The following is a 26,607-nucleotide window of genomic DNA, read 5'->3' as shown; positions in this document are numbered from 1 at the left end:
AAGACCTTGTTGTTGTTGTCATCAAATATATACACTATGATATGCAGTGGTCAGTCCTGAGTGCTCACTGGAAGGATAGATTGTGAAGCTGAGGCTCCAATACTTTGGCCACCTCATGAGAAGAGAAGACTCCCTGGAAAAGACCCTGATGCTGGGAAAGATGGAGGGCACAAGGAGAAGGGGACGACAGAGGACGAGATGGTTGGACAGTGTTCTTGAAGCTACGAACATGAGTTTGACCAAACTGCGGGAGACAGTGGAAGACAGAAGTGCCTGGTGTGCTCTGGTCGATGGGGTCACGAAGAGTCGGACACGACTAAACGACTAAACAACAACAACAACATGCAGTGGTACCTCTGGTTAAGAACTTAATTTGTTCCGGAGGTCCGTTCTTAACCTGAAACTGTTCTTAAACTGAGATACCACTTTAGCTAATGGGGCCTCCTGCTGCCACCGCGTTGCCGCTGTGCGATTTCTGTTCTCATCCTGAAGTAAAGTTCTTAACCCGAGGTACTATTTCTGGGTTAGCAGTGTCTGTAACCTGAAGCGTATGTAAGTCGAGGTACCACTGTATTGTATTGGGATAAGCTTTCCAAGAGGTTGGCTGTTTAAATTAAAACTGAGCAGCTTATCTCTTGACAGGCCGCTGGCTCCTGGTACCCTTCTTCTGGAGAAGAAGTGACTTCTTGAAGCTGGAATCACGCAGGGCCTGCATGTGTTAAGGTCAGACGGATGAGGTGGATGGAGGAGCAGGGAGGCAGTTCTTCAAGAACTTACAGTCAGGTGGAATCTGGAGGACTTCAGTCTTTCAAAACTCTCAAGCTGTTTTTGAGAGTTGCATAAATCAATCAGAGGAGCCAGAAATACAGATTTATATAGTTGTAGCTCACCGTCTCTCGCTTGGCTCCTTTGGGAGGGAGAGTGGGGGAGAAAATCAAACAAAACAAACAAATAACTGCAGCTGCCTTCCTGGCACAGACAGAGCTTTCAGACCAGTTCTGTGGAATTTCACTTTTTGAGCCCTTCTCTCTATATAAAGGGGAACAGCAGCAGAGAAAGAGCTTTCCTCTCTCCTACAGCAAGCCAAGTTAGAATTGCTGAAAAGTGGAAGGTAAGAGGCTGCTTTGGATTCAGAGTGTTTTTATTGTGATCATTTTCTTCCATTTCTCCCCTGTTATTTCTCTAAGGAGCTCAGGTACCTTATTCTTCTCCACCGTCCCATTTTACCCTCACTACAATCCCGTGAGGTGGGTTTGGCAGAGTGAGTCTTTCTAGGGGTGGATGAATCTGTCAATTCTGGTTTCTCTTAGTTTTCTGGTCTTCTGTTCTCCACATTTCTGCATCAGTGTGCAATTTTAGTTTATTTTTTGTAAGTTCCCATGAAAATTCGGCAGCATTTCAGTGCAATTTTTTGCATGCAGTTTCCCCATATATAATACATTTTTGCATGTTATTTTCACTACTATATGCAATTCCCCTAACATATGCATTTTTTTTATTACACTTTGTTGGGTTGGAGAACTTCAATGCAAAATTCAGAGGTACAAATTTCAACAGGGAGCTGTGATTTGATTATTTAGGGGAAGTGCAAATTAGGCAGGTTCACATCAAAAATAGGGCTGTACACTGGATTTGGCAGAAGTCTGAAGTCTGACGCTTGAACTGAATCAGGCCAATTTGATGAGATCTGTACTTTGGTCACATCAAACAGCCCCCTTGGCTGAGCCTCCCAGAGTGATTTGAGGTTGTCAAGGGTCAAGGCATTGGGCAGGAAGAAGGAAGTTTGGCTGTGCATGCCTGTTCAGTCAAAATGAGCAGTCTTGCCCCAGTGAGCAACTTCGCCACTGAATTCTGCACCAGCTGTTTTGACTAATAAATTTGCATCTGCCTTTAGTATGTCAACATAATAGAGCCTCTGCATGCTGTAAGGGGTCATTATGTACATAGAATTCCCCATTTTTTAGTTTGATTCTGTCTAGTATCTCTCTCTTTTGGAGTAGGAGTGGGTTAAGTCTCCAAGTAGATCTCTGTTTTGTTTCTAGTTGGTAGTGCAGGGTAGCATCTAGCGTACTGGGACCAGAGATTACTATTGGTCCCATTGAAACCTGCTTAATATTTGCAATAAAATCCAATGAACTTATTAAATAACCAGTTCTATTATATGAGCTATTACGGTTTGAAAAGAAAGAAAAAGAATCCTCTAGTGGATTTAGCAAGGTTCAAAAGACATTCTAAATTACCTGGATTGTATACAGAGGAGCGCCTTAATTTCCCCCTCCAATCTAGTTTCCAATCTAGTGGCCAGTTCAAGTCTCCATCTGATAACAATTTGCCTTCCTAAAAATCTTTTAAGGTATTTAACTGGCCTGAGCACACCCAGCTTCAGGAGGACAAATGGCTGGTAGTTTAATTCTTTAATTCTTTATCGACTAACCCCGAACTTACAGTAGCTCCTGAGGTGCACTAAGCGCACATACACACACACACGTGCATAATGAACCACAAACACTTCTGGTACCTAAGTAGCTGTCAAACCTCCCTGGGCTTATGCTCTGGTGTTGGAGCAACAATTGGCCACTCCTACACTTAGACTTAAGTACCCTTGCCTGACCACCACCCAGTTTTTAATAGAACCTCAAGCTACACCAACCACAGCCAACTGCAAAAGACATACAGTCAGAATTAAAAGAACAGGGTGCTTACTGTATAAGCACATTATGAACCTAGGGGTTTGTTTTCAGTACCTGAACTGAGCTGAGCTCACAGTCCTTTCTGGCGGAAGTCCCCTCCTGGCTATCTTTCTTCATTTCAGCAGCCCATTTAGGGATGGGTGGGAAATTATTTTGTTATTGCAGTTAAGCAATCAGAAGAGAGGAGCCCCTTGCTCTTACACTGCATATCTGGCAGAGATCTACCTTTTTTGGTCCACTGCTGCTCTATGGGCCTTTGGAGTTCTTGCAAGAAACAAAGTCCTTTTCCATCACTGCACCTCCATGCTGGGAAAAGCTGTTGCTGTTGATTTTTGTTATAGGTGCAGTGCCTACTTCAGCTCAAAGGTTATGTTTCTTCAAAAATCTCCATCATTGCTACCATAGCTTTCTGAATCGAGAAAACCCCGGTCCTGAAATCATGTTTAATATTTATTCCAAAATTCCTTGTTTTGCAGGCATGGCGATGCTGAGGCTCCTCACCCTTCTGGCTGGTTTGATGCTCCTGAGCGGTGAGTAACCTGGGATCAGATCCCTTTTCCTCTTCAGGTTACACATGCAGTTATCAGTATGCATTGTTAGGCAGCACAGCAATGAGGAACCTGATCTCGCTCCATATATTTACTAGACTACAACTCCCATCATCTCTCACCATTTGCCATGCTGGCTGAGGCTGATGGGAATAGGAGTCCAGTAACGTCTAGAGGGGTCACAGGTTGCCTAGACCTAATAGCCAAATTACATCCCACATTAAATACAGTATTACACATTAACTCAGAAAAAAGCAAGCTATGGCCTTCACTGCAATTAGTAAAAACAGATGCACCACAATGAGAATCAAAATATTTTGTAGAAAGAAGCAGTTTTATCAAGATGCCTCCCTCCCCACATCACCCTTATCTCTGCTGAATGCATTTGTTTAATCACTACCAGAATTCCGCAAATATTGTGAAATCTATTCTTCCACTGAAAACCTTTGAACAGTTTCCCGGCACTGAGTAATCTGCTGTAGCCACTGGATGTACCTGAATCTGGCCACAACTTAAGCACATACAGCAGTGGCCTGTTTTATTTACTTCACTTCCCATATACACTCCACGGTGATTTAACAATAATAAACAGCAACACTTTCAAGTCCAGTACAGAGACTGATTGCAATGGGGTGGAGGGAGAGACTGCACTGGAAAAACTTGCTGGAACAAGAAGCTCTTCAATAGGCCCCAAAGAGATAATAGAGATGGTGTCTGTCTGATAGGTAACAGGAGTGAGTTCAAGGGGGTTGGTGCCAACACAGCAAATGCCCACTTCCTATATTATGTGGTGCAGAGCTTCTGGTGAGATCTTCTCTGCAGGAGGTTCCCTCTCGCAGACCACAATGATGGGCTGAGGGGGAGACAATACATCAGGCTACAATGCTTAGCCCACTAACAGCCCCTGGGTGGCATCCAATTCACTCATTCCGTTAGCGCAAGGTTTACCCTTGTGCATTGGAACACCTCCTCTCTCCTTGCTCTGAACCTGTGCCTTCCCCAAATCTGCTCAGGAGGGTTCAGGGAGCCCCTAACAAATTTAGGTGAGGTTGGTGGGGGGAGAGGGAGAACCTTCCATTGTACCCAGCAGCAGTGCATGCACAGTCGTGTGTGAGGAGAACCAAAGCTCACAGGGTTAATAGCTCATGGAGTGATGTCCTGTCCATGGGGGTGTGCACATATGGGGTTTTGACGCTTTGTTATGTGAGCTGAGATTACTTTTGTTTTTGCTATAAGGGGAGAGACAGCATGTCCGCTCGCTCTCCCAGACTGCTGATTTATTTTCTCTGCTATAAATAAAGCTTCTTAGATTAGAAAGAAGCTGTGTACAGAGTGTTTTTCTGCACGCCTGAGATTCCTCCACACAAAGCACACACCGCTGATCGCAACACTCTGCTATACGTCCGGAGCAGAGCTGAGGTGCAGCTGAAGCGTGCCGGACTTTCAATTCCACATCATGCACTTTTTTAGAGGAAAAAAATAACGAGGACAGAATCTAGTCAGTCAATGCCCCCCCCTTTTTTGCAAAAGGGGTGACCGACATTAGTACAAAAGCAATTAAGATGTATATGCATTCCTCACTTCAGCTGCTGGGTGTTTTCTCTCTCTGTCTTTTCTATAGCTTAGGAAACTGCACATAGAGCACCCATATTGCTCCTGCTTCTTTCTCATGTGCTGATGATGCACATACAGAACATTCATATCCAGACTGGGGATGCATTTATTTCTGAATCTGCACCCTATTTTTAAAAAGACAAGCAGAAACAACAATGCAATTTATAGCCTGCCTTTCACCAGCGGGTCCCAGGGCAGGTTGCAAGAATCTAAAATTCAACATTAAAACACTTAAAACAAACCAGGAACAGGCGAGTGCAACCAAAGGAAGCCGAGATGTTTTTCCACATGCATTGGCTGAAAGAATGAGTTCTCACAAATAGCAGGGTTTCCCCACCCCCTGCCCACATCAGTTGATGGGGAGGTAAGAAAGAATCACTTTTCCAGTCCCATGCTGGGCATTTTCCAAAGCACTGAGCATAGGGTTGGCAATGCCGCTTTCACTGCACTCCCCATGCGCATGGGCGCTTCAGAACCCTGTGCAAGGGATTTGGACAGATGGGCAGGACAACTCGCCTGCCAATTGTGATGTCATAATGACATCATATGATTGGCATGTGGGTTTTCTCCTAATCCAAAGACTAGACTGAAAGAAAACCAAGCAGAACCAGGGAGGTTTTGCTGCAAAGCAGAATGTGGTGCGTGGAGCAGATTGTAGGTCAAATGTTTTGCGCTTAAACCAAAGGTGGGGAGCCCGTGTCTTTTCAAATGCTGTTGGGCTCAAATTCCCATCCAAACCCAGCCAGCATGTCTAATCGTCAGGGGCGATGGGAACTACAGTCCAACAGCATCCTTGATATATATTAAGTTTTCTTTTCATCTGATTTCTTTTTTGCTTTGATATTTCATTGCTATTTTTTTAATAATAATCTTTATTAAGTTTTCCATTTTAACAATCCAATTAGATCACATTAAATATTCCAGATTATACAAATACATATCATAAAGTCCAAATATTTTGCCAAATTACAATTTTTTTGTTGGGGCTTCCCATGCTTCAAGTTCAGTGGGGTCCAGTCATCTTATCTTTTTACTGCCTTGAGTTTCCAATAGTCCTTTGTTTAAATCCTCCTGTTGTTATCCTTCTTTTTTCATGGCCTCTGAGTTATTTCCACAGGCGAGTTGAAGTGAACAATAATATACTTCTGTGTGAACTTTGTATGACTCTCCTTTTTTTTTTTTTTGCAGCTATTAAGTCTGTTATTTGCAGTATGTCCTCACACGCTGATGTTTACGCCAATATTTCATTGCTATCATTTTCCAAAATCTCTTTGTGAATTTTATGTCCTAACCTCTTCAGGTCACACCAGCGCAAGGTACTATGGGAAACAATTTGTCACGGCCTTCATGCAAAATTTTGAGACGAGCCGAGCCTCCGAATCAAACTTTCAGCTGCTCCTCACTGGCCACCACAACCTGACTGAAGTAACTGTGTCAGTGAGTCGATCGGCCTTCCGGAAAAGTTATTCAGTTGCAGAAGGTGAAATGGTGCCTGTTCAGATCCCAGTGACTGCAGAGATGAAAGGCAGCACCACATTCGATCAGTCTGTTCTGATTCAGGCTGACAAGGACATTTCTGCTGTCTTACTGTACCGGAAGTTGTATTCTGTGGCAACCACAGCTCTGTATCCATCCCATGAACTTGGCACAACCTATTATGTCGTAACCCCGTCAAGTACCAAACCACCCATCTACTTAAAAGAATTCGCAGTCATCGCTTCACAGTCTCCTGCCACAGTTCGTATTTACCTAAAAGGGAATGTAATCTTTGGTGGGACATCATATGCCGCAGGGACAAGAATCACAGTTTATCTCCGGGCATTCCAGGTTGCCCAGCTGCAAAGCTCAAATGATTTGTCGGGCACCAGGATCGAGTCGTCAACACCCGTGGCCGTCTTGAGTGGGCATGTCTGTGTGGTGCAAAACTACCAGTGTGACCATGTTGTTGAGCAGCTGCTGCCGGTCTCCAGCTGGGGCAGCACCTTTGTCGTCCCCCCGGTGTTTTTCCAGACCAATCCTGACATTGTGTATGTGGTGGCTTCCCAGGACACTCATGTTGACTATCAGCTGGGAGCACAGAAAGGCTCTCAAGATATGGTGGCTGGCGAAGTTAGGCAGTTTGAGATCCAGTTCCCTAATGCCTTTTACATCTCTGCTAATGCTGGGATCCAGGTCCTCTTCTTCTTCACTGGCCTCAAGTCGGGAAACACAGGCTACGACCCATTCCTCATCAACATCCCAGCCATAACAGCTTATGGCCTATCCTACCACGTTGATGGGATAAAGAATTTTGAGAACTATGTCGTTATCATAGCAAAAAGCTCTGAAACCCAGAGGATTACCCGAGATGAGACCGCTATCACAGGCGTTCAATGGAGAATGATTCCCAGCTCACCTTATTCATGGGCTGTATACAACTTGGGCCCCAGGCATCAGTCCATCTCTGTAGCGCATCCTCAAACTCCTTTTGGCGTCTTGGTCTTTGGTGGCCGAAACTATGAAGGCTATGGCTTTGCTCCACCACCTTTTGTCTTATCAGGTAATTTAAGTTTCATGTTGGGTTTACATCCTATGTAGATGTATTGGGGTTGGTGGGGAACCAGCTTGTAAGGATAATTTCTCCAGGAGATCCTTAATCTGTATTTGCCACCTATCCAGTATAAGTTCCTTTTACAGAGATCTCCAGTGCTATGGCCAATCATCTCTCTGCACAACGCAGCCAATCATAAAGCATCACTATAGACAGGTTCCTCCCACATCTATCTCCATGCAGGGGTGAATGTGTATATTTGCGTCTCCTCCAGAAAAGCTCATCATAATCTGGCAGTTTTGCTACCCCCCCCCACTTTTTTCTTCTTGATTGCCTAACTGTAACATTGCAAATTTGTTTGTATATTTAGAATAGTTTTTCTAAAATTTTACTTTTTAGGAAAAACTCGTCACATAGCGAATGTAGCATAAGGTAATTTAAAACATCACACTTAAAAAAACACCCCTAAATACATTAGAATTAGAAACAATGATCTGTCATAAAATCACAATTATCAACAGAATAAAAGCAGTAGCAGCTGCAAGCCAATAACCTGCTTAAAATCACTCCATAAAAGTGATATGTACCTCTAGGGCCCACTGAAAAAATCCCTGAAAAAACTGCAGGGATCTCACTTGGAAGCAAATTCCACTGATGTGTGGCCACCACCAAGAAGACCCTGCCACATATGCCTAGTAATTTTATTTCTGTCACAGGTGGGCACACAAATGAGTCCTCTGACACAGATGTATCAAAGCATACGTGACTCTCCAAAGTTCTTGGGATGGGAGTGTTTACAATAAGATTGCTTTTCAGTGATTTTATTTATTTGATGCATTTCTATTCCACTTAATTCTTGGTATTTCAAAGCAGTATACATAATGGCAACCATACATAAAATGAAGCCATAAAAGGATAGCAAATTATCAGAAGGGCCTGTGGGTAGCCATGTTGGCCTGACGTCCCATTTGATGGTCCTATCACTTAATTCCAAGTCAGCTGACAATAAAACAACTCATTCCCTCTTTAAGTGCATTTATCTCAGGATGCGGGTGCCTCTGCGGTCTAAGTCACTGAGCCTCTTGGGCTTGCCGATCAGAAGGTTGGCGGTTCAAATCCCCACAATGGGATGAGCTCCTGTTGCTCTGTCCCAGCTCCTGCCAACCTAGCAGTTTGAAAGCATGCCAAAAAAGTGCAAGTAGATACAGGTAAATGGCGTTTCCATGCGCTCTGGTTTTCATCATGGTGTCTCGTTGCACCAGATGCAGTTCAGTCATGCTGGCCACATGACCCGGACAAATGCCGGGTCCCTTGGCCTGAAAGCTAGATGAGCGCTGGAACTCCATAGTCACCTTTGACTGGACTTAACCATCCAGGGGTCGCTTACCTTTTCCCTTTACTTATCTCAGTTAGCAAAGATATCTTGATAGACCTATAGACCTGAGAAATGACTTGAATGGGTTTTAATCCTTGTTTCAATCAGATTCTGAACTTGCTCCAATATCCTGCCCTGAGAACAGCCACTATGAGTCCTGCGGAAATGCCTGCCCAGCCACCTGTTCTGACCGAACCGCTCCCGAAACGTGTGATGACACCTGTGTGCCGATCTGCCAATGTGACGAGGGCTACATCGTCAGTGATGAAATGTGCATCCCAGTGGAGAATTGCAACTGTACCTATAACGACAAGATCTATGGTCCTGGGGAGGAGTTTTGGACTGATGAAAGCTGCCGTAGTCGCTGCAAATGTAACCCCAGATTAGGGAGGGCTGTGTGCCTGCAGGATTCCTGTAAGGCCAGAGAGAGATGTGCCCTAGTTAATGGGAACTGGGGGTGTCATACCATCAGCTATTCCACCTGCATAGGAACTGGAGACCCTCACTACACCACTTTTGATGGAAAGAGATTTGACTTCATGGGAACCTGCATTTATCAAATGGCTGGAGTCTGCTCCAAGGACCCCACTCTCACCCCGTTTTTGGTCACGGTGGAGAACAACAACCGAGGCAGCAAGGCGGTGTCCTTCACCAAAGTGGTGACATTAGAGGTCTATGGCATGACCATCAGCCTGAGCCAAGAGCATCCACGCAAGATTAAGGTATATATGCTAGGCGACAAGAGAAGATTGGGGGAACTGTTGATTACATACTTTGCTGTGAGAGGACCAGCTGGTACAAGGGTAGGGAGTCATTCATTCATCACCAATCATTCTCCTCCCTCCACCCTTGCAGACTTGTTTCCCTGGCAACAGTTTAGGGATGGGAGCTGAAGAATTACTCTGTGCTGAGTGGCTGCTATGTTATATCTCATACAAATGCAATGCTGGATGTCACTCAGCTCCTATCTAAAAGTGTCTCTACAGCCATCTACATAGGACCAAGAGGGGAGGAGGATGAGTGAGCAAGGACCAAGACGATGAGCGAGCCTAGGACCAAGAGGGGAGGAGGATGAGTGAGCAGGACTTTGCAGCTGCAATGCAGCTGAGTGGCCGAAATGACAATGCTGTTTGGGCTGTAGGCAGGATAGCTACCACCCCTGGCATCTGGTGCAGAGCCTGACCCGAGGGGAGCACAGTAGAGGATTTAGGAAGAGATGGCCAAGTCCGCCTAAAAACCAGTGGAACATAGAGGTGCTGCCTTCATGCAATAGATTTGTTTTAACTGTCCATAGGAGAACTGTGTTTTTCCTTGTGCCCATAATTTTAGCCCTCTCATCTGGCAACTAATCTCTTTCACCAGCTTTGAAACCCTGTATAACATACAGTAATTCTACATTTGTATATCAGTTAATCACCATCCTTTTCTGATTTAACTGAAAATCCCTGCATGGTCACTTCCATGTTTTCCAGGTGAATGGAGTCTTTGTGGACCTGCCTTTCTCCTACGAAAATAAACTGAAGGTCTACATCAGCGGAGTCCATGGCTTCATCAAAACAGACTTTGATATGAGAGTCAGCTTTGACTGGTACAGTTATGCCAGGGTCATTATTCCCAGCACTTATGCCAATGCTGTGTGTGGACTGTGTGGCAATGCCAACCAGGACCCCAGCGATGACTTTGCTATGAAGGATGGAGCTCAGACAACAGACGAAATCCAGTTTGCAGACAGCTGGAAGTTGAAGGAGGTCCCAGGATGCTCTGCAGGATGCAGTGACTGCCCAGTATGCAGTGAGGCAGAGAAACAGACCTACAAGGGGGACCAGTTCTGTGGGATCCTCAAGAGAAGGGATGGGCCGTTCAGGCAGTGCCATGAGACCATTGACCCAACACCTTACTTTGATGATTGTGTTTTCGACACCTGCCAATACAAGGGTCATCACGACACTCTCTGCAGTGCCATCAGTGCCTATGTGACAGCTTGCCAAGCTCTGGGCATCGAGGTCGAGAAATGGAGATCAGACTCTTTCTGCAGTAAGTATTACTTCCTGAATCTCAGTTTCATTTTTGCTCCAGAAATGAGTGTGGGCATCCTCTGTGCAGATATTCTGCACAGACAGAATGCATGGATTTCAGGGCATTTCAAGGGACTCAGACGACACCAGAAATTGGGCAAGCAGAATCATCCTGTTGCTCCTTCTACGTGGGGAGCTTTCTTCAAGTGGCTACTGTGAGAGCGGGGTAAAATTAATGGCTTGTCTAGCTCCCTAAGCTCTTGGAAAAGGGCCGTAGCTCCACAGTAGAGCTTGTCCTTTGTATAGAGAAGATCCCAGGTTCAATTCCCAGCATCTCCAGGTACCACTGGGGGAGAACTGTGCTTGAAATCCTAGAATATTTTTGCCAGTCCGGGTAGACACTGCAGAGCTAGATGGATCAGTGGACTGGCTCATAGGAATGTAAGAAGAGCATGATGGAGCCGGCCAATGGCCCATCCAGTCCAGCTTCCTGTTTTTGCAGTCATGCACCTATGGGACACTCTAAAGTAGGACTTGAATGCAATAGCATCTCCCTACTTGTGATTCCCAGCAATGTACACTGTCTCTGTGTCAGGGACTGGGCAGAGGAGAAATGGTGGAGACTACCCCCACCCCAATCTCCCAGAACCCAGCAAGCCTTAAAAGTAGGAGAGCAAAGAGCTCAAAGACAGAGGACATGTAGCAGCACCCATAGAAGTGACAAATGAGGAAGTGGGAGAGGTGGGGGGAGGGGGGAGATTCACTCAGGACAACAGCATTATCCAAGCGGCTGGGCTTTATAGCAGCTCTGTGTAATAGTGAAATAAAAAAGGATGGTAAGATACCTTTCCTTTCCTTTATACCTTCCTGAGCAGCCTGCTGGGAACCGCTGACAGTATCCCCACACTCTGACAGTAGAGGTACAATAGAGCCACAGTGCTTAGTAGCCATGGCTTGGCAGATACGAGGCAGTTTGTATTACAGTCATACCTCGGGTTGAAGTAGCTTCAGGTTCAGCATTTCCAGGTTGCACTCTGCGGTGACCCGGAAGTAACAGAGTGTGTTACTTCTGGGTTTTGCCGCTCGCGCATGCGCAGACGCTCAAAATGATGTCACGTGCATACACGGATTGCGTTCGCTTCAGGATGCGAACAGGGCTCTGGAACGGATCCTGTTCGCATCCAGAGGTACCACTGTATATTACAATGGTCAGGGGGAAAGAAAATAACACACCTCTCTACTCATTCTCTCCTTCCAGGCTTTTCCTGTCCACGCAATTCCCACTATGAACTCTGTGGAAATGCCTGCTCTAATACATGTGGGAGCGTCTCCTCCCCAATAATGTGTGATGCTGCATGTACCGAAGGGTGTGCCTGTGATCCTGGATTCGTGCTCAGTGGGGATCAGTGCGTGCATCTTGCAGAGTGTGGGTGTGTGCACCAGGGCAGATACTACAAAAAGGGAGAGGAGTTTTATCCCAGTAGCTCCTGCCAGGAGAAGTGCCGCTGCCTGGACAATGGAGCCACCAAGTGCCAGCAGTTCTCCTGTGGAGCGCATGAGGAGTGCAGGGTGGAGAATGGCATCCAAGGCTGTCATCCTGCGGGATATGGTACAGCTATAGCACTTGGTGACCCCCTTTATATTTCCTTTGATGGACAAAGCTTTCGCTTCCATGGCTCCTGCACTTACACTTTTGTCAAAGTCTGCAGCACAGACCCTCGGCTACAGAATTTCTCCATTTTGGTGGAGAACGAGAAGCTTGGAAATGGACACCTTGCTCAGATAAGGAAGGTTGTGGTCTCTGTTCATCAGCACACTATCGTCCTCGAAAGGGGAAGGAAATGGATAGCTATGGTATGTATGGGCCACTCATATCAGATTATTATTACTATTTGAAATAAAAGGGATGCGGATGGTGCTGAGGTCTAAACCACTGAGCCTCTTGGCTTGCTGATTGGAAGATTGGCGGTTTGAATCCCTGCAATAGGGTGAGCTCCCATTGCACTGTCCCAGCTCCTGCCAACCTAGCAGTTCGAATGCACGCCAGTGCAAGTAGATAAATAGGCAGGAAGGTAAATGGCGTTTCTGTGTGCTCTGGTTTCCGTAATGGTGTCCCGTTGTGCCAGAAGTGGTTTAGTCATGCTGGCCACATGACCCGGAAAGCAGTCTGTGGACAAACTCTGGCTCCCTAGGCCTGAAAACGAAATGAGTGCCACACCCCATTGTCGCCTTTGGCTGCACTCAGCCGTCCAGGGGTCATTTACCTTTTACCTATTATTTCAAATGAATAACATGTCCTTCTTATGCAAAGAGAGTCCAGGGCAGATTGCAGTCATAAAATTACAGGAAAACCATTTGGTATAATAATTAAATTGCTTTTAAATAATGGTGACATTTCTTTAGATCACTGGAATGCAAAACAGCATGTGCAAAAGGATATGTGTGTGTCTTTTGTATATGTGTGTGCTTGAGAATTTGCGTGTGCTCAGAGCTGACCCCATGAATTTGCTTCTTTCTTCTTGGCTCATGCAGGTGGATGAAGAATTCTGCACTTTGCCAGTGAATAGAGATGAGGGGAAACTCTGGATCACTCAGGAGGGGATCAATATAATTCTCCAGGCGTCCTTTGGCCTCACAGTTCTTTATGATACCTCTTCCTATGTCCGTGTGACTGTCCCCAGCACCTACCAGGGACACATGTGTGGTCTGGGTGGCAATTTCAATGGTGACGAGAGGGATGATTTCATGCTGCCTAGTGGGGAGTCTGCACAAACGGTGGATGAGTTTGGGGCCTCCTGGCAGGTCCCTCTGGATGGTGCCATCTGCTCTAATGGCTGTGGTGAGGAATGCCCCACTTTTGATACAGTCCAGACAGCACCATATGAGAACAAAGACTCCTGTGGAATGATCACGTCTGAGACAGGACCATTCAAAGACTGCTCCTCATTAGTAAGCCCCTCGGATTATCTTGAGCAATGCCTGTATGACTTGACTGCGGCCAAAGGGGAGCAGGAGTATCTCTGCCGGAGCCTTCAAGCCTATGCAGCTGCGTGCCAGTCTGCTGGAGTCAAGATTGGAGCCTGGAGAACAAAGTCCTTCTGTCGTAAGTTGGATGAAAAGGTTTCTACATCTCTGCCTTTTCAGTAGTGAGTCTCTCCAATACCTATAGTAGTATGAGCCGTTGATTGAGCTATGTTGGTTTCAGTGCTATGAGTTTACTTGTCTTCTGCATTGTTTCCTCAAGCCTTTCTCTCCCACTTATCTTTCCATCCATGGAGAGGACACAAAATAGATGAGTATATTAAAACTCGATGTGAGGAATATTAAGTTCTCAAGATGTTGCTGGACTACACCTCCCACCATCCCCATGTATTGGCCATCCTTTCTGTGTCTGATGGGCATTGTAGTGGAGCAACATCTGGAGAAGGTTCCCCATCCCTGATAAGAAGCAACAAAGGAGAAAGGAAAAGTGAGAGACAGAGCTTTGAGGTTTGGAAGTCTAGAGACATCTTGCAGGGATTGCGTACCTCACTGGGTATCTGATGAGGGCAGTGGATTTCCAGCTTTTTACAAAGACTTTGCTGTCTCTGACTTCACCTATTCTTGACGTGCATATTTGTAAAGAAACCCAACTATTATTTAAAAGCCATAAATATTTGGTGACCTCTCCTCCAAAGGAAACCTGCTGTTCCTGGAACTTCTCATAACTTGGGGAAGTGGTGTGTGCATGTATAACAACACAATACAGAGAATAGAAAATAGCTGAAAAGAAAACCTGCTTCTTAAGAAGACTCTTTCCTATTTTATGTAATGAAGAATGTCTGGTAAACATGGCTTTGATTTGTCTTCTCAGCCCTCACCTGCCCAGCCAACAGCCACTATGAAACTTGCGCTGGATCTTGCGATTTCACCTGCGCCAGCTTGTCCACTGTTGTGCAATGCTCAAAGAACTGCTTTGAAGGCTGCCAGTGCAATGACGGCTATGTGTCTGATGGGGATGCATGTGTGCCTATGAACAAATGCGGCTGTGTGCATAATGGTCTGTACATTAAGGTAAGGCCAGCTTTGCTGGAGGAGCATCATGAATGTTGAAAGAAAACTGGTGTGCCTATGGTACAAACATTTGCTGGAATTAGATCACTGTCTCTTCCTATTCCTACATGTAGATCTTGGAAGGACAGCAGGCTAATTTTCACAAATAAATAAAATAAACAACAACAAAAAAGCAGTGTATTTGAACGTTCAGTCTCTTTTCCAGATCTCACAGATATGTCCCTTGTTCTGGGATTTCCCTACAGGTTGGAGAGGACATGTTCTCAAGCAACTGCACGGAAAAAATAACTTGCAATGCCACAGGTCAACTTCTTTATGAGAAAACCAGATGCCAGGCTGAAGAGATATGCATGCTTAGAAATGGTGTGCGCAGCTGTGAAAGCAAGGAATACCAGTGCAAACTCACTCCAGGAGCCCAACTCTCTACCTTCGATGGTGCTTTGCGCAAGTACCTCTGCAGTGGGGTTTATGACATTGCCACCGTTTGTGATGAAAGTGTCCCCTACTGGTTCAGGGTGTCAGTGAGCATCGGAAAGGACAGCGACGATGTCTTGGTAGTTGGTAGAGCGGTCCATGTTTTCTTCCAGAATGCATCCATCACTCTTAAAAGGGACCATAGGACATGGGTAAGAGAACGTCAGGAGGAACAGTGTGTTAAGCTCTGAGAGCCATTAGTAAAGTATTGGGCTCGATTGCTGTCCCCTCCCGTTCCTGCACAGCCAGGAAGAGGAATAAACCTTGATTCAGTTGTATGTCCTGCTGTGCCTGGTCTCTCATTATGTACTAATTGGGGATCAATATATTTTTGCTTAAGAAAAAGATTCTTGGCAATTGCAAAACATGCCAATTTCAAACAATGGATGATGAAGCTGGCTTGTTTAATGAATCTCAGTTCCTGGTAGTGAAAATTGCAGGTGAATTTATTCCTTCTCCTGAATGAATGCGGGGAGAAGAGGGTAACACTTCAACATGAGGCTTAAAAGATCTGAGCACAGTTTAGCATTACATGGGAACTGGTCCAGTGTGGGAGGAATCTCCTGATAGTTTATGCCAGGGCTGTAGATTCAGAACCGCTGAGAAACCCTCGTTTTTTAAAGAAGCATTTCTTCTTTATTGTAATCAAGTGTTGTGCTTGCTTCTTCATCCAATGCATGGACTGATGGGGCACCAGCAGATTCTGTGCCTCAGAGTTGCCCTATGATTCTGTGGAAGGATCTCTGCATTGTTGACATTAGCTTTTTGCTCTGCAGCAGTGCTAAAGCGAATCAATGGGGAGAATTCATAGTCATATAAGACTTTTGTTTTCAGAACTTTTCATCTCATCTCTCCAAGACCAACTTCTGTGGGAATTCAAAGGCAGCATCCATTGGCAGTTTCTCTTCATTGTATTCATTTAATATTACCTGAGCTAGAGCATGCAACTTCCGTTTATTCATAACAGGCTCCCCTGTTTTTTGACTTCCAGTTGCAAAGTTTGACAGCCTCTGGGGTGTTCCATCTGATAGCATGTGGGGTTGGCGTGGATTTTGGCTCTCAGGCTGCTGCTGGCTTCTTGGCATTTACTCGGCGCCAGATCTCATGCCCCATTCTTTATGTGTTCCAGGTAAATGGACGCCTGGTAAGGCTGCCATACAGGATTTCCCAAGCCATATCTGTGAGCGAAACTCAGGACGGGATCCTAATTAACCAGGCCTCTCAGGTGCAGGTTCACCTTCGCTCTGATGGGGAGGTGACGGTGGGAGTCAAGAAGAGCCTCGCAGGAAAGCTGTGTGCCCCATGCGGAAACTTCAATGGGGACAGCTCTGATGACTTGAAGCTGCCCAATGGGATGGCCGAGACAAACATTGCTGAGCTCCTACATGCCTGGGAGGCCAAAGACTTCTAATATTAGTAAGATCGCTGTGACATTATTATTATTATTATTATTATTATTATTATTATTATTATTATTTAATTAGGAACGTGGGTGGCGCTGTGGGTAAAACCTCAGTGCCTAGGACTTGCTGATCGCAAGGTCGGCGGTTCGAATCCCCTCGGGGTGAGCTCCCGTCGTTCGGTCCCTGCTCCTGCCCACCTAGCAGTTTGAAAGCACCCCTAAGTGCAAGTAGATAAATAGGTACCACTTTATAGCGGGAAGGTAAACGGTGTTTCCGTGTGCGGCGCTGGTGCTGGCTCTCCAGATGCCACTTAGTCACGATGGCCACGTGACCCGGAAGTGTCTCCAGACAGCGCTGGCTCCTGGCCTCTTAAGCGAGATGAGTGCGCAACCCTAGAGTCGGACATGACTGGCCCGTACGGGCAGGGGTACCTTTACCTTTTATATTTTAATTGATATGCTACTTAATGCCAAGATGGCGTCAAAGAGATTTGCCAAACTTAGGCTGGATCTGCACTGACCTGTTTAATGTTACAGTGGTACCTCGGGTTACATACGCTTCAGGTTACATACGCTTCAGGTTACATACACTTCAGGTTACAGACTCCGCTCACCCAGAAATAGCACCTCGGGTTAAGAACTTTGCTTCAGGATGAGAACAGAAATCGTGCTCCGGTGGCGCAGCAGCAGCAGGAGGCCCCATTAGCTAAAGTGGTGCTTCAGGTTAAGAACAGTTTCAGGTTAAGAACGGACCTCCGGAACGAATTAAGTACTTAACCCGAGGTACCATTGTATTAGAATGATTATAGATATATTGTTCTAAAATATCACAGGATATACTTGTAAATTAAAGCATTTTTAACCCCTTTTTTTGGTCAAAACACTGTCTCCCTACTGCTGGTTGCTCTGCAGTGCCTTCCGGTGTCGCATTTTAATAGCACATTATGAACATTAAAAGTAGGACATCATATGTCCAAAAACATCATTGAAACCCTTCCTTAACGTGAAAAACCACAAGTGTAGATCTGCCCACAAGAACCTACATTGTACTGCATCATTAAAATAAAGAATAATTAAAAATACACTGTAATTAAAACCTAAAAGAAAAAAATTCCATTAAATATAAATGTTCATGATTAGCACATCTACAATCTTTAGATAAATGTGCTAATCATGGACATTTATAATTAACGGGATTTTTCTTTCTTTTTGGTTTTAATTATGGTGTATTTTTAATTATTCTTTGTTTTAATGATGTATGATTAGCATATGGATACCCTCTAAGTGTGCAGGAAAAAACAGGACATCCCGTTTTTTGTGGGTGATCGCAAAAGCCATTTTGGGTGCTGTGATCTCCCACGCTTTCATGTTGTGCTCTCATGCAGCATCCCAAAATGCACTCTGAAAAAGCGCTTTTTCCAGGGTGAAGTTGTGGCAAGGGTCAAGTGACTCACCTGGGAGTGCGTCCCGGAAGATGTGTGTCCCGGTTTTTGAAATGAAAAAAATGAACAGTATGCATATGCAGCGAGGCAAACACATTAAAACAACGCAGCAATTAAAGCAGGAGGACCAGGCGAAGAGATCAAGGGAATGCCTGTGTAAACAGGTGTCTTTTGAAAAGCTGGCAGAGTGCCAGGACAATTGGGTCTGTCATATTTAAGCAGGGAGTTCATTCCACAATGCCAATGCAGCCAGTGAAACCCACCTCCTAGTCATCACAAGCTGATAATTACTGGGCTAGACAGGTTCCATTTGTTGATCTTAATTCCCTTACTGGGCAACAGAGGGGAAGGACTGAGCCACGCTTACCTTTTGCCTTGTGCTTTCCAGGTACAGCTCTGTGCTTTAAAGCTCCAAGTCTGAGTGTGCTCTCTCTCTCTCTCTCTCTCTCTCTCTCTCTCTCTCTCTCTCTCTCTCTCTCTCTCTCTCTCTTTCTCTCTCTTGCCCCAGAACCTTTCCTGCTTTCATCCATCCATCCATCATCTACTGGAGGAGGCTGTTTCATAGCCCAAGCCTAGTCATGTTTATTCAGATTGATTTCAGCTGGAGTTGCTTTCACATATGTATGTTTAGAGTGGCAGAGCTTGCACGTCACAATACGTCTGAATTTCTGGCTTGTTGTGGTTTAGATCAAAAAGAGGATGTGGGTGCCCATGGCCCAGTCACTCCTGCTTTGCTTTTCCACTGGTGAGAATGGGGTAAACCAGCCAGAAAATCTGGCCTTCCTATTAACGTTCAAATCAGGGATTGTGGTTTGTTGCTCCCACACTTAGTAAGAGAACGGCAAGTCATGGTTTGTGTTTGGCTAGTGGTTGTGGCTTACTGGAGAACAACAAACAATGACAGCTGAATTGGATGTTATAGGAAGTCAAAGTTTCCTGGTTTATTTATCCTGCTCAAGCCAGCAGAGGGTAAAGTTGGAGCAATTGGGCACCAGAACACCACTTGCTCACAATGTACTATGATGTGTAATGTCTCTCCCACATTGGTTTCTACAGCCACAATGTATCGGCCATAATGTATTCCCCCGGGAGTACTCATTGGCCAGCTGGGCCTGACCCCTAACGAATGTCCACAGGTTATTGGTTGGCAGCCCCATTGTAGCCCACCCAGCTGCCAGTTCACTAGCCTGGCCCATGGTCTGGTCCCAACACTGCCCACCTTCAAAGGTGTACAGACATGTCAGCATGAAGGCAACCTTTGCTTTTGGGCAGTATAAGCCAAAACAGTATAGGCAGTGTAGGATCAAGCTGCAAGCCTTTTAAAATCTCCTTTCTTTGTGAATTCCAGAACTGCTGCATCCTGGAATGATTCCATACTCATTTCCCACCCTCTTCTCTGACCTGGACCTATCTCCTGAGTCCAACACACAAAGCAGAGTGAAGGGACGCCATTTTGTTCAGCGTAATCACAGGAGCAGGGAAATTATTCTAAACCAGTAATCATCACATTCTTGCTCGCCTCACCTCCCTGGATGCTGCTGTATGGAAAAGAAGATTATTAATGCTCCTGCAAACCGAAGAAGCAAACCGAAGAAGAAATTATCAGAAGCCATAAAGTTCTCAAACTGTGAACTTACCAGCCATCCACTGGAATGGATAATGTTGTCCCAAGAACATCATTTCTGGAACATTATGGCATTTCAAGGGCAACAGCAAATATCTGAATGCAATAAAGGAGAAAAGTTAGCCTCCAAACAACAGAAATAAAATAGTCTGGAGCTATTAGTAGCAGTGCAGAAAACTGAAAAGACCTTTAATGTTTTGTGCTGTTTTTTTTTTAAAAAAATTGTTATTTGATTTTACAAATTCATTCACATCCAAAATAAAAAATAATGAAAATTACACAAGATTCTTCTGAATCTCGGGACTTCCCCCCTCCCCTCCATGGGTTCTTTGGTTAACTTTTTCAACTGCATACCATAAATCCTCCTAAATTTCAGGCCTCCATTGTATCCAAAGTCTATGTAACATTACAAGAGTTATTTAAGGCCTTCCAAAGAGTTCAGATATTTACAGTAGTCTGTCAAATATAATGTAAATTTCTCCCATTCTTTGTTGAAGTTTTGACCCTCCTGGTTTCTGATTTTCCCAGTCATTCTCGCCATCTATGCATAGTGCCAATCCACTCTGTAGGGACCTTGTCGTCTTTTCAACTTTTAATGTTTTGGGTCATCTTGGGGCCCCAAGGCCTTCAGCTGCATTGTTCTGATTTTCCACAAAAATAACCCATGGCAGCAAATTGCCTGCTAAATAATTACCACTGTTTGCAAATAGACTGTAATTCCATTTTAAAAAAATCATTGCTAACAACTTTATCATTTTTATTAACTGTATTTGCATACAAGAAACAACAGATAGTTTTAAAAGGTGTTTTAGTTTCAGAAGATGTATGGACCTCAAAAGAGGTATTCCCTTCCATCTGGGAGAAGCAGGCAGACCTCTGCTGAGGCGATGTCTGCCACCCATAGGTTTACTGGACTTAGATTTTAAAAAAATTAACATTTTAAACTTTTTTTTTTAATGGCATGATTAATTGGAGGCACATTCTTAATTCAACAAATGTGTTGTGAATACCTCCACATGTGGTGGGAGTGCCCCAAAATCCAACTCTTCCGGCCATCAATCATACAAGAAATATGCAAAATAACTAAACAAGTATTAGAAATCACCCCAGAACTGGCCCTACTAAACATCCCACTCACATCACAAAGAGTTCATAACCTACCTACACTCAGCACCCAGAAGCATCATAGCCAGACACTGGAGAGACCTGTCAGGAGTAAGCATGGATCGGACCAATGGTATCACATAGAAACAGCCTTATTAGAAAAACTAACCAACAAACTGAAACTGACACGGGGACAAATAGACAACAAGACAACAAGAAACCGCCAACAGCATACAAACCAATCTGGCTAAACTGATCCAAACACACAAACATGAAAACAAATTTCACTACAGCCAATCAAAGACAACCAACCACACTCTAGGCCTAGGCCACCCTCAACCTCTCTCATCATCAAAGAAATACAACAAGCGAATAGTAAAGAAAATCCACACAAGTGACGCTGACACAAAACCCCACACATACACTAAGTAGAATAAAAGCATTGCCACTCTACGCCACCCCACTCTCATTGCCCCCTCGACCTCTTCTCCCCTTTTCTTCCCAACGTAACACTAATAAAACTGAACTGTAGAAAATGCACCTTGGAAAAAAAGACAAATGCACATACTTTTGTAAACTGAGAAATCTTTAATAAAAATATATGAAAAACAAACAAATATGTTGTGAAGTGTTGTGTAGATCCCAAATGGTTGTTTCGAATGCCAGTCCTACTCAGTACATACCCACTGAAATTAATGGACACGACTAACTTAGATCCTTTAATTCCAGTGGGTCTACCCCAATTTCTAATAGCAAAACCAGACACCTTCATCAGTCCCAGCTGCAATAAAGAATATATCCCCTGTATTGGTCCAGTGTTTTGTCCAACTATGCTTTCCTTGCCTGTTGTGATCCTACTTAGGGTGACTCAACTCAGCCCTACTGAATGTGACTCTGCTTTTCTGGATGAGACCCCTGTCCTTCTAGCAAGTAAGGATGTTGATAAGAATTTCCTTTCCACTCTGTATTCATCACTTGCAACACTGCTACTGTGCATCTTCCACAAAAGCAGTGCTATTTTTCCTAGAAAAAGAGGTGCCAGAACTCACCAAGAACGCCTCCCTTGTTCTCTCTCTCTCTCTTTTTTATTTTTTTTACATAATTTTTATTAATTTTTCATTAATAACAATCCAATGGAGGCCACATGAATACAATGCCAAATCATGCCAAATCACAATACAACGAAAAGTGCCAATTAAACAGTTCCAAATTAAACATTTTTGGATGACTTCCTGTGTTCCGGCTATCAGGAGTTGATGTTATTTCTTGATCCTGTGCCAATTCTCTTAATTAGTCCAAGTTCCACAATTCTGATCTTACTCCTTTGTTCTAGCAGCCACTGATGTAATGACTATTGATCATATTTTTATAAATCCATATCCATTAACCTGCAGAGGAAATTTATATCCTGTAGCTGTGTGAAATATTTGTTTACCTTCTTCTTTGCTTCATGTTGCAACCAGTCAACTTTCTTCAACATTGCCCCTCCTTTGAGAACTCATTTATAAGTATGCCATAACTTCTCCATTTTGCTTTGAAACCGAAAGCAATCCAGGGCCCAGCCAAGACTTCTGGACCACTTCCAGTGTTTATCTCCTTGTATCTTCTAACAAGCTGGCATCTCACCAAAACTGTAATAAATCAGAACTAGAGCTCTCTTTGGGTGGCGCTGTGGTCTAAACCACAGAGTCTAGGGCTTGCCGATCAGAAGGTCGGCGGTTCGAATCCCTGCGATGGGGTGAGCTCCCGCTGCTCGGTCCCTGATCCTGCCAACCTAGCAATTCGAAAGCACATCAAAGTGCAAGTACGGTAGATAAATAGGTACCGCTCTGGCGGGAAGGTAAACGGCATTTCCATGCACTGCTCTGGTTCGCTAGAAGCGGCTTAGTCATGCTGGCCACATGACCTGGAAGCTGTACACCGCCTCCCTCAGCCAATAAAGCAAGATGAGCGCCACAACCCCAGAGTCGTCCATGACTGGACCTAACGGTCAGGGGCTCCTTTACCTTTTAGAGCTCTCTTTAGTTGGCAATGTTACAAGTCATCACAGAATTTCACACAGTCTGTTCTTTCAAGCATTCCGTAAAGAAAACCATAAGATCTTGTTGAATCCCTCTGCATTTCATACATAGCTGTAATCCATTAATAATTTCACTCCATTAATAATTGATTCTTTTTCAGTGAAGGCTTGCCGATTCATAGCACAGCAAAAAATAATGTAAAGACAGAACAACATAGCACTTACATAGCATTCCAATTACAATGACAAGAGTGCTCTCCAGATCAAAACCTTGGCACTCAGTGGCTGATTCATTTTGCAGGTTCTCTTTCTCTTTCTTCCAAAACAGGTCTGTTTCTGAAGTCCAAATTCAGATATATCTTAGAAGAAACAGATACGTCTGCTCATGGCGACCACATTGGGGAGCTTCCAATATGTGCATTCACTCTGCATTCCTGCCCCCACATTCCATCAGAGCGAGAGGCAGTTGGATGATCTGCAAGAGAAAGCCCTCCTCCCCTGAACTGGGAGGGGGGGCTTGCAAGGATAATTACTCCCAAATTATCCTTAATTAACTGCATGGCTGGCATCCGCTACCATGGGATTGGCAGTTTGCCATGGCGGCTGCGCCAGAAGTCCTCCTTTGTTCTCTTATAATGGCAAAGGTGCCCACCCGAGAGGTGCCAGAACTTGAGTTCAGACTGGAAAAAAGCCCTGCACAAAAGCCCTGTTATTTGTCTTACATAATTATGGAAGTTACTTTGTAATTACCTTATCAAAGTCCATTCAATGAAAAGAAAGGCAATGCAAATGGGGAAAAATACACAATCAATTATATATCACTCTCAGACTCAAAGCAACAGCAGCAGCAAATACCAGTCATGTTTGCTGGATTGATTTCTCTTCCAGCTATCACCATTGTTTTCTTTATAAGCTGCTTTTCCATTGCTAAAGCTAGAGAGTTCCAGAAAGACATCTACTTCTGCTTCATTGACTATGCAAAAGCCTTTGACTGTGTCGACCACAGCAAACTATGGCAAGTTCTTAAAGAAATGGGAGTGCCTGATCACCTCATCTGTCTCCTAAAAAACCTCTATGTGGGACAAGAAGCTACAATTAGAACTGGATATGGAACAACTGATTGGTTCAAAATTGGGAAAGGAGTACGGCAAGGCTGTATATTGTCTCCCTGCTTATTTAACTTATATGCAGAAAACATCATGCGAAAGGCTGGACTGGATGAATCCCAAGCCGGAATTAAGATTGCCAGAAGAAATATCAACAACCTCAGATATGCAGATGACACAACCTTGATGGCAGAAAGTGAGGAGGAATTAAAGAACCTTTTAATGAGGGTGAAAGAGGAGAGCGCAAAATATGGTCTGAAGCTCAACATCAAAAAAACGAAGATCATGGCCACTGGTCCCATCACCTCCTGGCAAATAGAAGGGGAAGAAATGAAGGCAGTGAGAGATCTTACTTTTTTGGGCTCCATGATCACTGCAGATGGTGACAGCAGTCACAAAATTAAAAGACGCCTGCACCTTGGGAGAAAGGCGATGGCAAACCTAGACAGCATCTTAAAAAGCAGAGACATCACCTTGCCAACAAAGGTCCGTATAGTTAAAGCCATTGTTTTCCCAGTAGTGATGTACGGAAGTGAGAGCTGGACCATAAAGAAGGCTGATGGCTGAAGAATTGATGCTTTTGAATTATGGTGCTGGAGGAGACTCTTGAGAGTCCCATGGACTGCAAGAAGATCAAAACTATCCATTCTGAAGGAAATCAGCCCTGAGTGCTCACTGGAAGGACAGATCCTCAAGCTAAGGCTCCAATACTTTGGCCACCTCATCAGAAGAGAAGACTCCCTTGAAAGGACCCTGATGTTGTGAAAGATTGAAGGCACAAGGAGAAGGGGACAACAGAAGACGAGATGGTTGGACAGTGTTCTCGAAGCTACCAGCATGAGTTTGACCAAACTGCGGGAGGCAGTGGAAGACAGGAGTGCCTAGCATGTTCTGGTCCATGGGGTCACAAAGAGTTGGACACGACTAAATGACTAAACAACAACAACAACAAAGCTATGTTGAAGGTGGCTTACAGCAGAAAAAGATTTACATAATTACAAAAGTAGCCATAAAATAAATAAGACACATCAAAAAGTACACAACAAAATCAAACCATTTCCATATAAATCATAACAACACTTAAAAATAAAAGAATATATATAAATAACAACAATATATCAATAACTCCCTCAGTAATACCCCAGCCCAAGAGTGTGTTGAGCAACCTCAGCTTTTGTAGCTGCATTCAGTCAATGCCCTGTCCTCCCAGACCAGGTGAGAAAAGGCTAGCAAGGCAGGGAACAGATCTTCCAGGACTCACAGCTAGGATGGTTGATGGATATAGGATGAATAGCTGAAAATTAGCAATTTCAACTGCCATTTCAATTTTTGTCAGATTTCTCCAACAGGCAGGCCCAATACATTTTGGCACCTGAGGCGAACTACAGAATCATGCCTCTCCCACCCCTCAGTTTAGGATGCATAGTTGTCAACTTTTCCCTTTTCTTGCGAGGAATTCTATTTGGAACAAGGGAATTTCCCTTTAAAAAAGGGAAATATTGACAAGTATGTTAGGGTGAGATGCAGGTGATGGTGTGGAAGAAATTTGCTTTATCTGAAAAAAGTACAAAGCCAGACTTCTGAGCACAACTCCAGTGCACACCACTCTGTAGCCAGCACACAATGAAGCACACAAAAGTCAAGCTGTAGTGTTTCGTGCCCTCAGGAACTTTCAAGAAGTCACCTGCTTTTAGCATTCCAATTTTCAGACCCACCCCACCTACCCAATGCACCCAATAACACGCTCAGATATCAGGTTCAAATCCCAGCTTGTAAAGCTCACATGGTCGCCTTGAGCCAATTGCAGCCTCAGCCTAACCTAGGCCACATGATTATTGATAAGGGGGAAAATGTGCAAGCGAAGGCACCCTCTCCATGAGCTGCTTCTCTCCCCTGAGCAACAAGAGAGGCAGCTGACAGGCAGGGAGTAGGCAAGCAGTAAAGGATGTGCACAGGAGAGCTCACAGACAGAGGAAGAGGCAGCTATGGCAGAGGCAGCAATGGGTGGATCCGCCGCCACTCGCAGGGGGTCTAGATCTGCCACTGAAGCAGCATGCTTCATTCTGCGTCATGCAAAATATCCCTGCTAGTAAATAGCACTGATTTTAACCCAGGCTTCCCGGACAGCCTTAAACTGAACTGGGCATGGCCCAGAGAACATGCAGTTAACTCCACATGCCCAGTGGTGCATTGGCCTTCCTCTTTTGCAAACAGCAGTCTTGAGTTCCCAACTCAGGGAAGTTTCGAAAGCAGTCTCGGATACGGTGATAAGCTGTTCAAAGCGGGAAACTAAAATGTCCCATTGAACTGTTCCCTGAACTAGCTCTCTGGATTTTGGCCGAGAAGAGCATTCCAAGGTCAGTTTCACTTTCTTTTTTCAGATTATGAAGAAAATTCCCAGAGGTCAAACTACTTCTCTGGAACTTGCTAGTACATCTGCCTGGCAGTAAGATCCACAACATGTTAGTTTCCTATCCAAACAACAAGTCAGGTCAAGGACACTTCGGTCTTCTACCCCTGAGCAGCAGAACTGCACAAACAGAAAAAAGCTTGCTGTCTAGCTTGCCAGATTTTGTTGATAGCAAGTACCATAATTCTTACAGAATAATG

The 26,607-nt window shown here is 44.5% G+C and overlaps 2 protein-coding genes across 2 annotated transcripts in view; one reads left to right on the top strand and one right to left on the bottom strand.

The window, feature by feature from the left end:
• The window catches only part of LOC309375241 (sushi, nidogen and EGF-like domain-containing protein 1), a 41,928-nt gene extending 23,240 nt beyond the window's left edge, over positions 1 to 18,688 (bottom strand). Inside the window, exon 1 of the mRNA XM_081920843.1 lies at positions 18,511 to 18,688. Coding sequence (XP_081776969.1) covers positions 18,511 to 18,673 — 163 coding nt within the window. The 5' untranslated portion in view covers positions 18,674 to 18,688. The remainder of the gene's footprint in view (positions 1 to 18,510) is intronic.
• LOC309375099 (IgGFc-binding protein-like) lies at positions 1,027 to 19,977 on the top strand. The gene is made up of 11 exons (XM_081920493.1): positions 1,027 to 1,111; positions 3,167 to 3,220; positions 6,153 to 7,391; positions 8,866 to 9,479; positions 10,230 to 10,791; positions 12,031 to 12,626; positions 13,305 to 13,875; positions 14,626 to 14,825; positions 15,071 to 15,451; positions 16,429 to 16,715; positions 19,492 to 19,977. The coding sequence occupies exons 2-10, from the start codon at positions 3,169 to 3,171 to the stop codon at positions 16,708 to 16,710; spliced, it is 4,497 nt and encodes a 1,498-aa protein (XP_081776619.1). The 5' UTR covers positions 1,027 to 1,111; positions 3,167 to 3,168; the 3' UTR covers positions 16,711 to 16,715; positions 19,492 to 19,977.
• Positions 19,978 to 26,607: the final 6,630 nt, after the last annotated feature.

The sequence above is a fragment of the Podarcis melisellensis genome (genome assembly GCF_964234715.1).
Source record: "Podarcis melisellensis genome assembly, chromosome: 8".
Lineage (NCBI taxonomy): Eukaryota > Metazoa > Chordata > Lepidosauria > Squamata > Lacertidae > Podarcis > Podarcis melisellensis.
Note: the sequence above shows the minus strand (reverse complement) of the source record. Positions and strands in the feature narration are given on the sequence as shown.

What these genes read in the sequence shown, in the direction of transcription:
- LOC309375099 (XM_081920493.1), top strand. Translation starts at nt 3,169, where the DNA reads ATGGCGATGCTGAGGCTCCTCACCCTTCTGGCTGGTTTGATGCTCCTG. An exon ending in TGGTTTGATGCTCCTGAGCG is followed by an intron (nt 3,221 to 6,152) that starts GTGAGTAACCTG and finishes TAACCTCTTCAG; the next exon opens with GTCACACCAGCGCAAGGTAC. An exon ending in AAAGGGACCATAGGACATGG is followed by an intron (nt 15,452 to 16,428) that starts GTAAGAGAACGT and finishes TATGTGTTCCAG; the next exon opens with GTAAATGGACGCCTGGTAAG.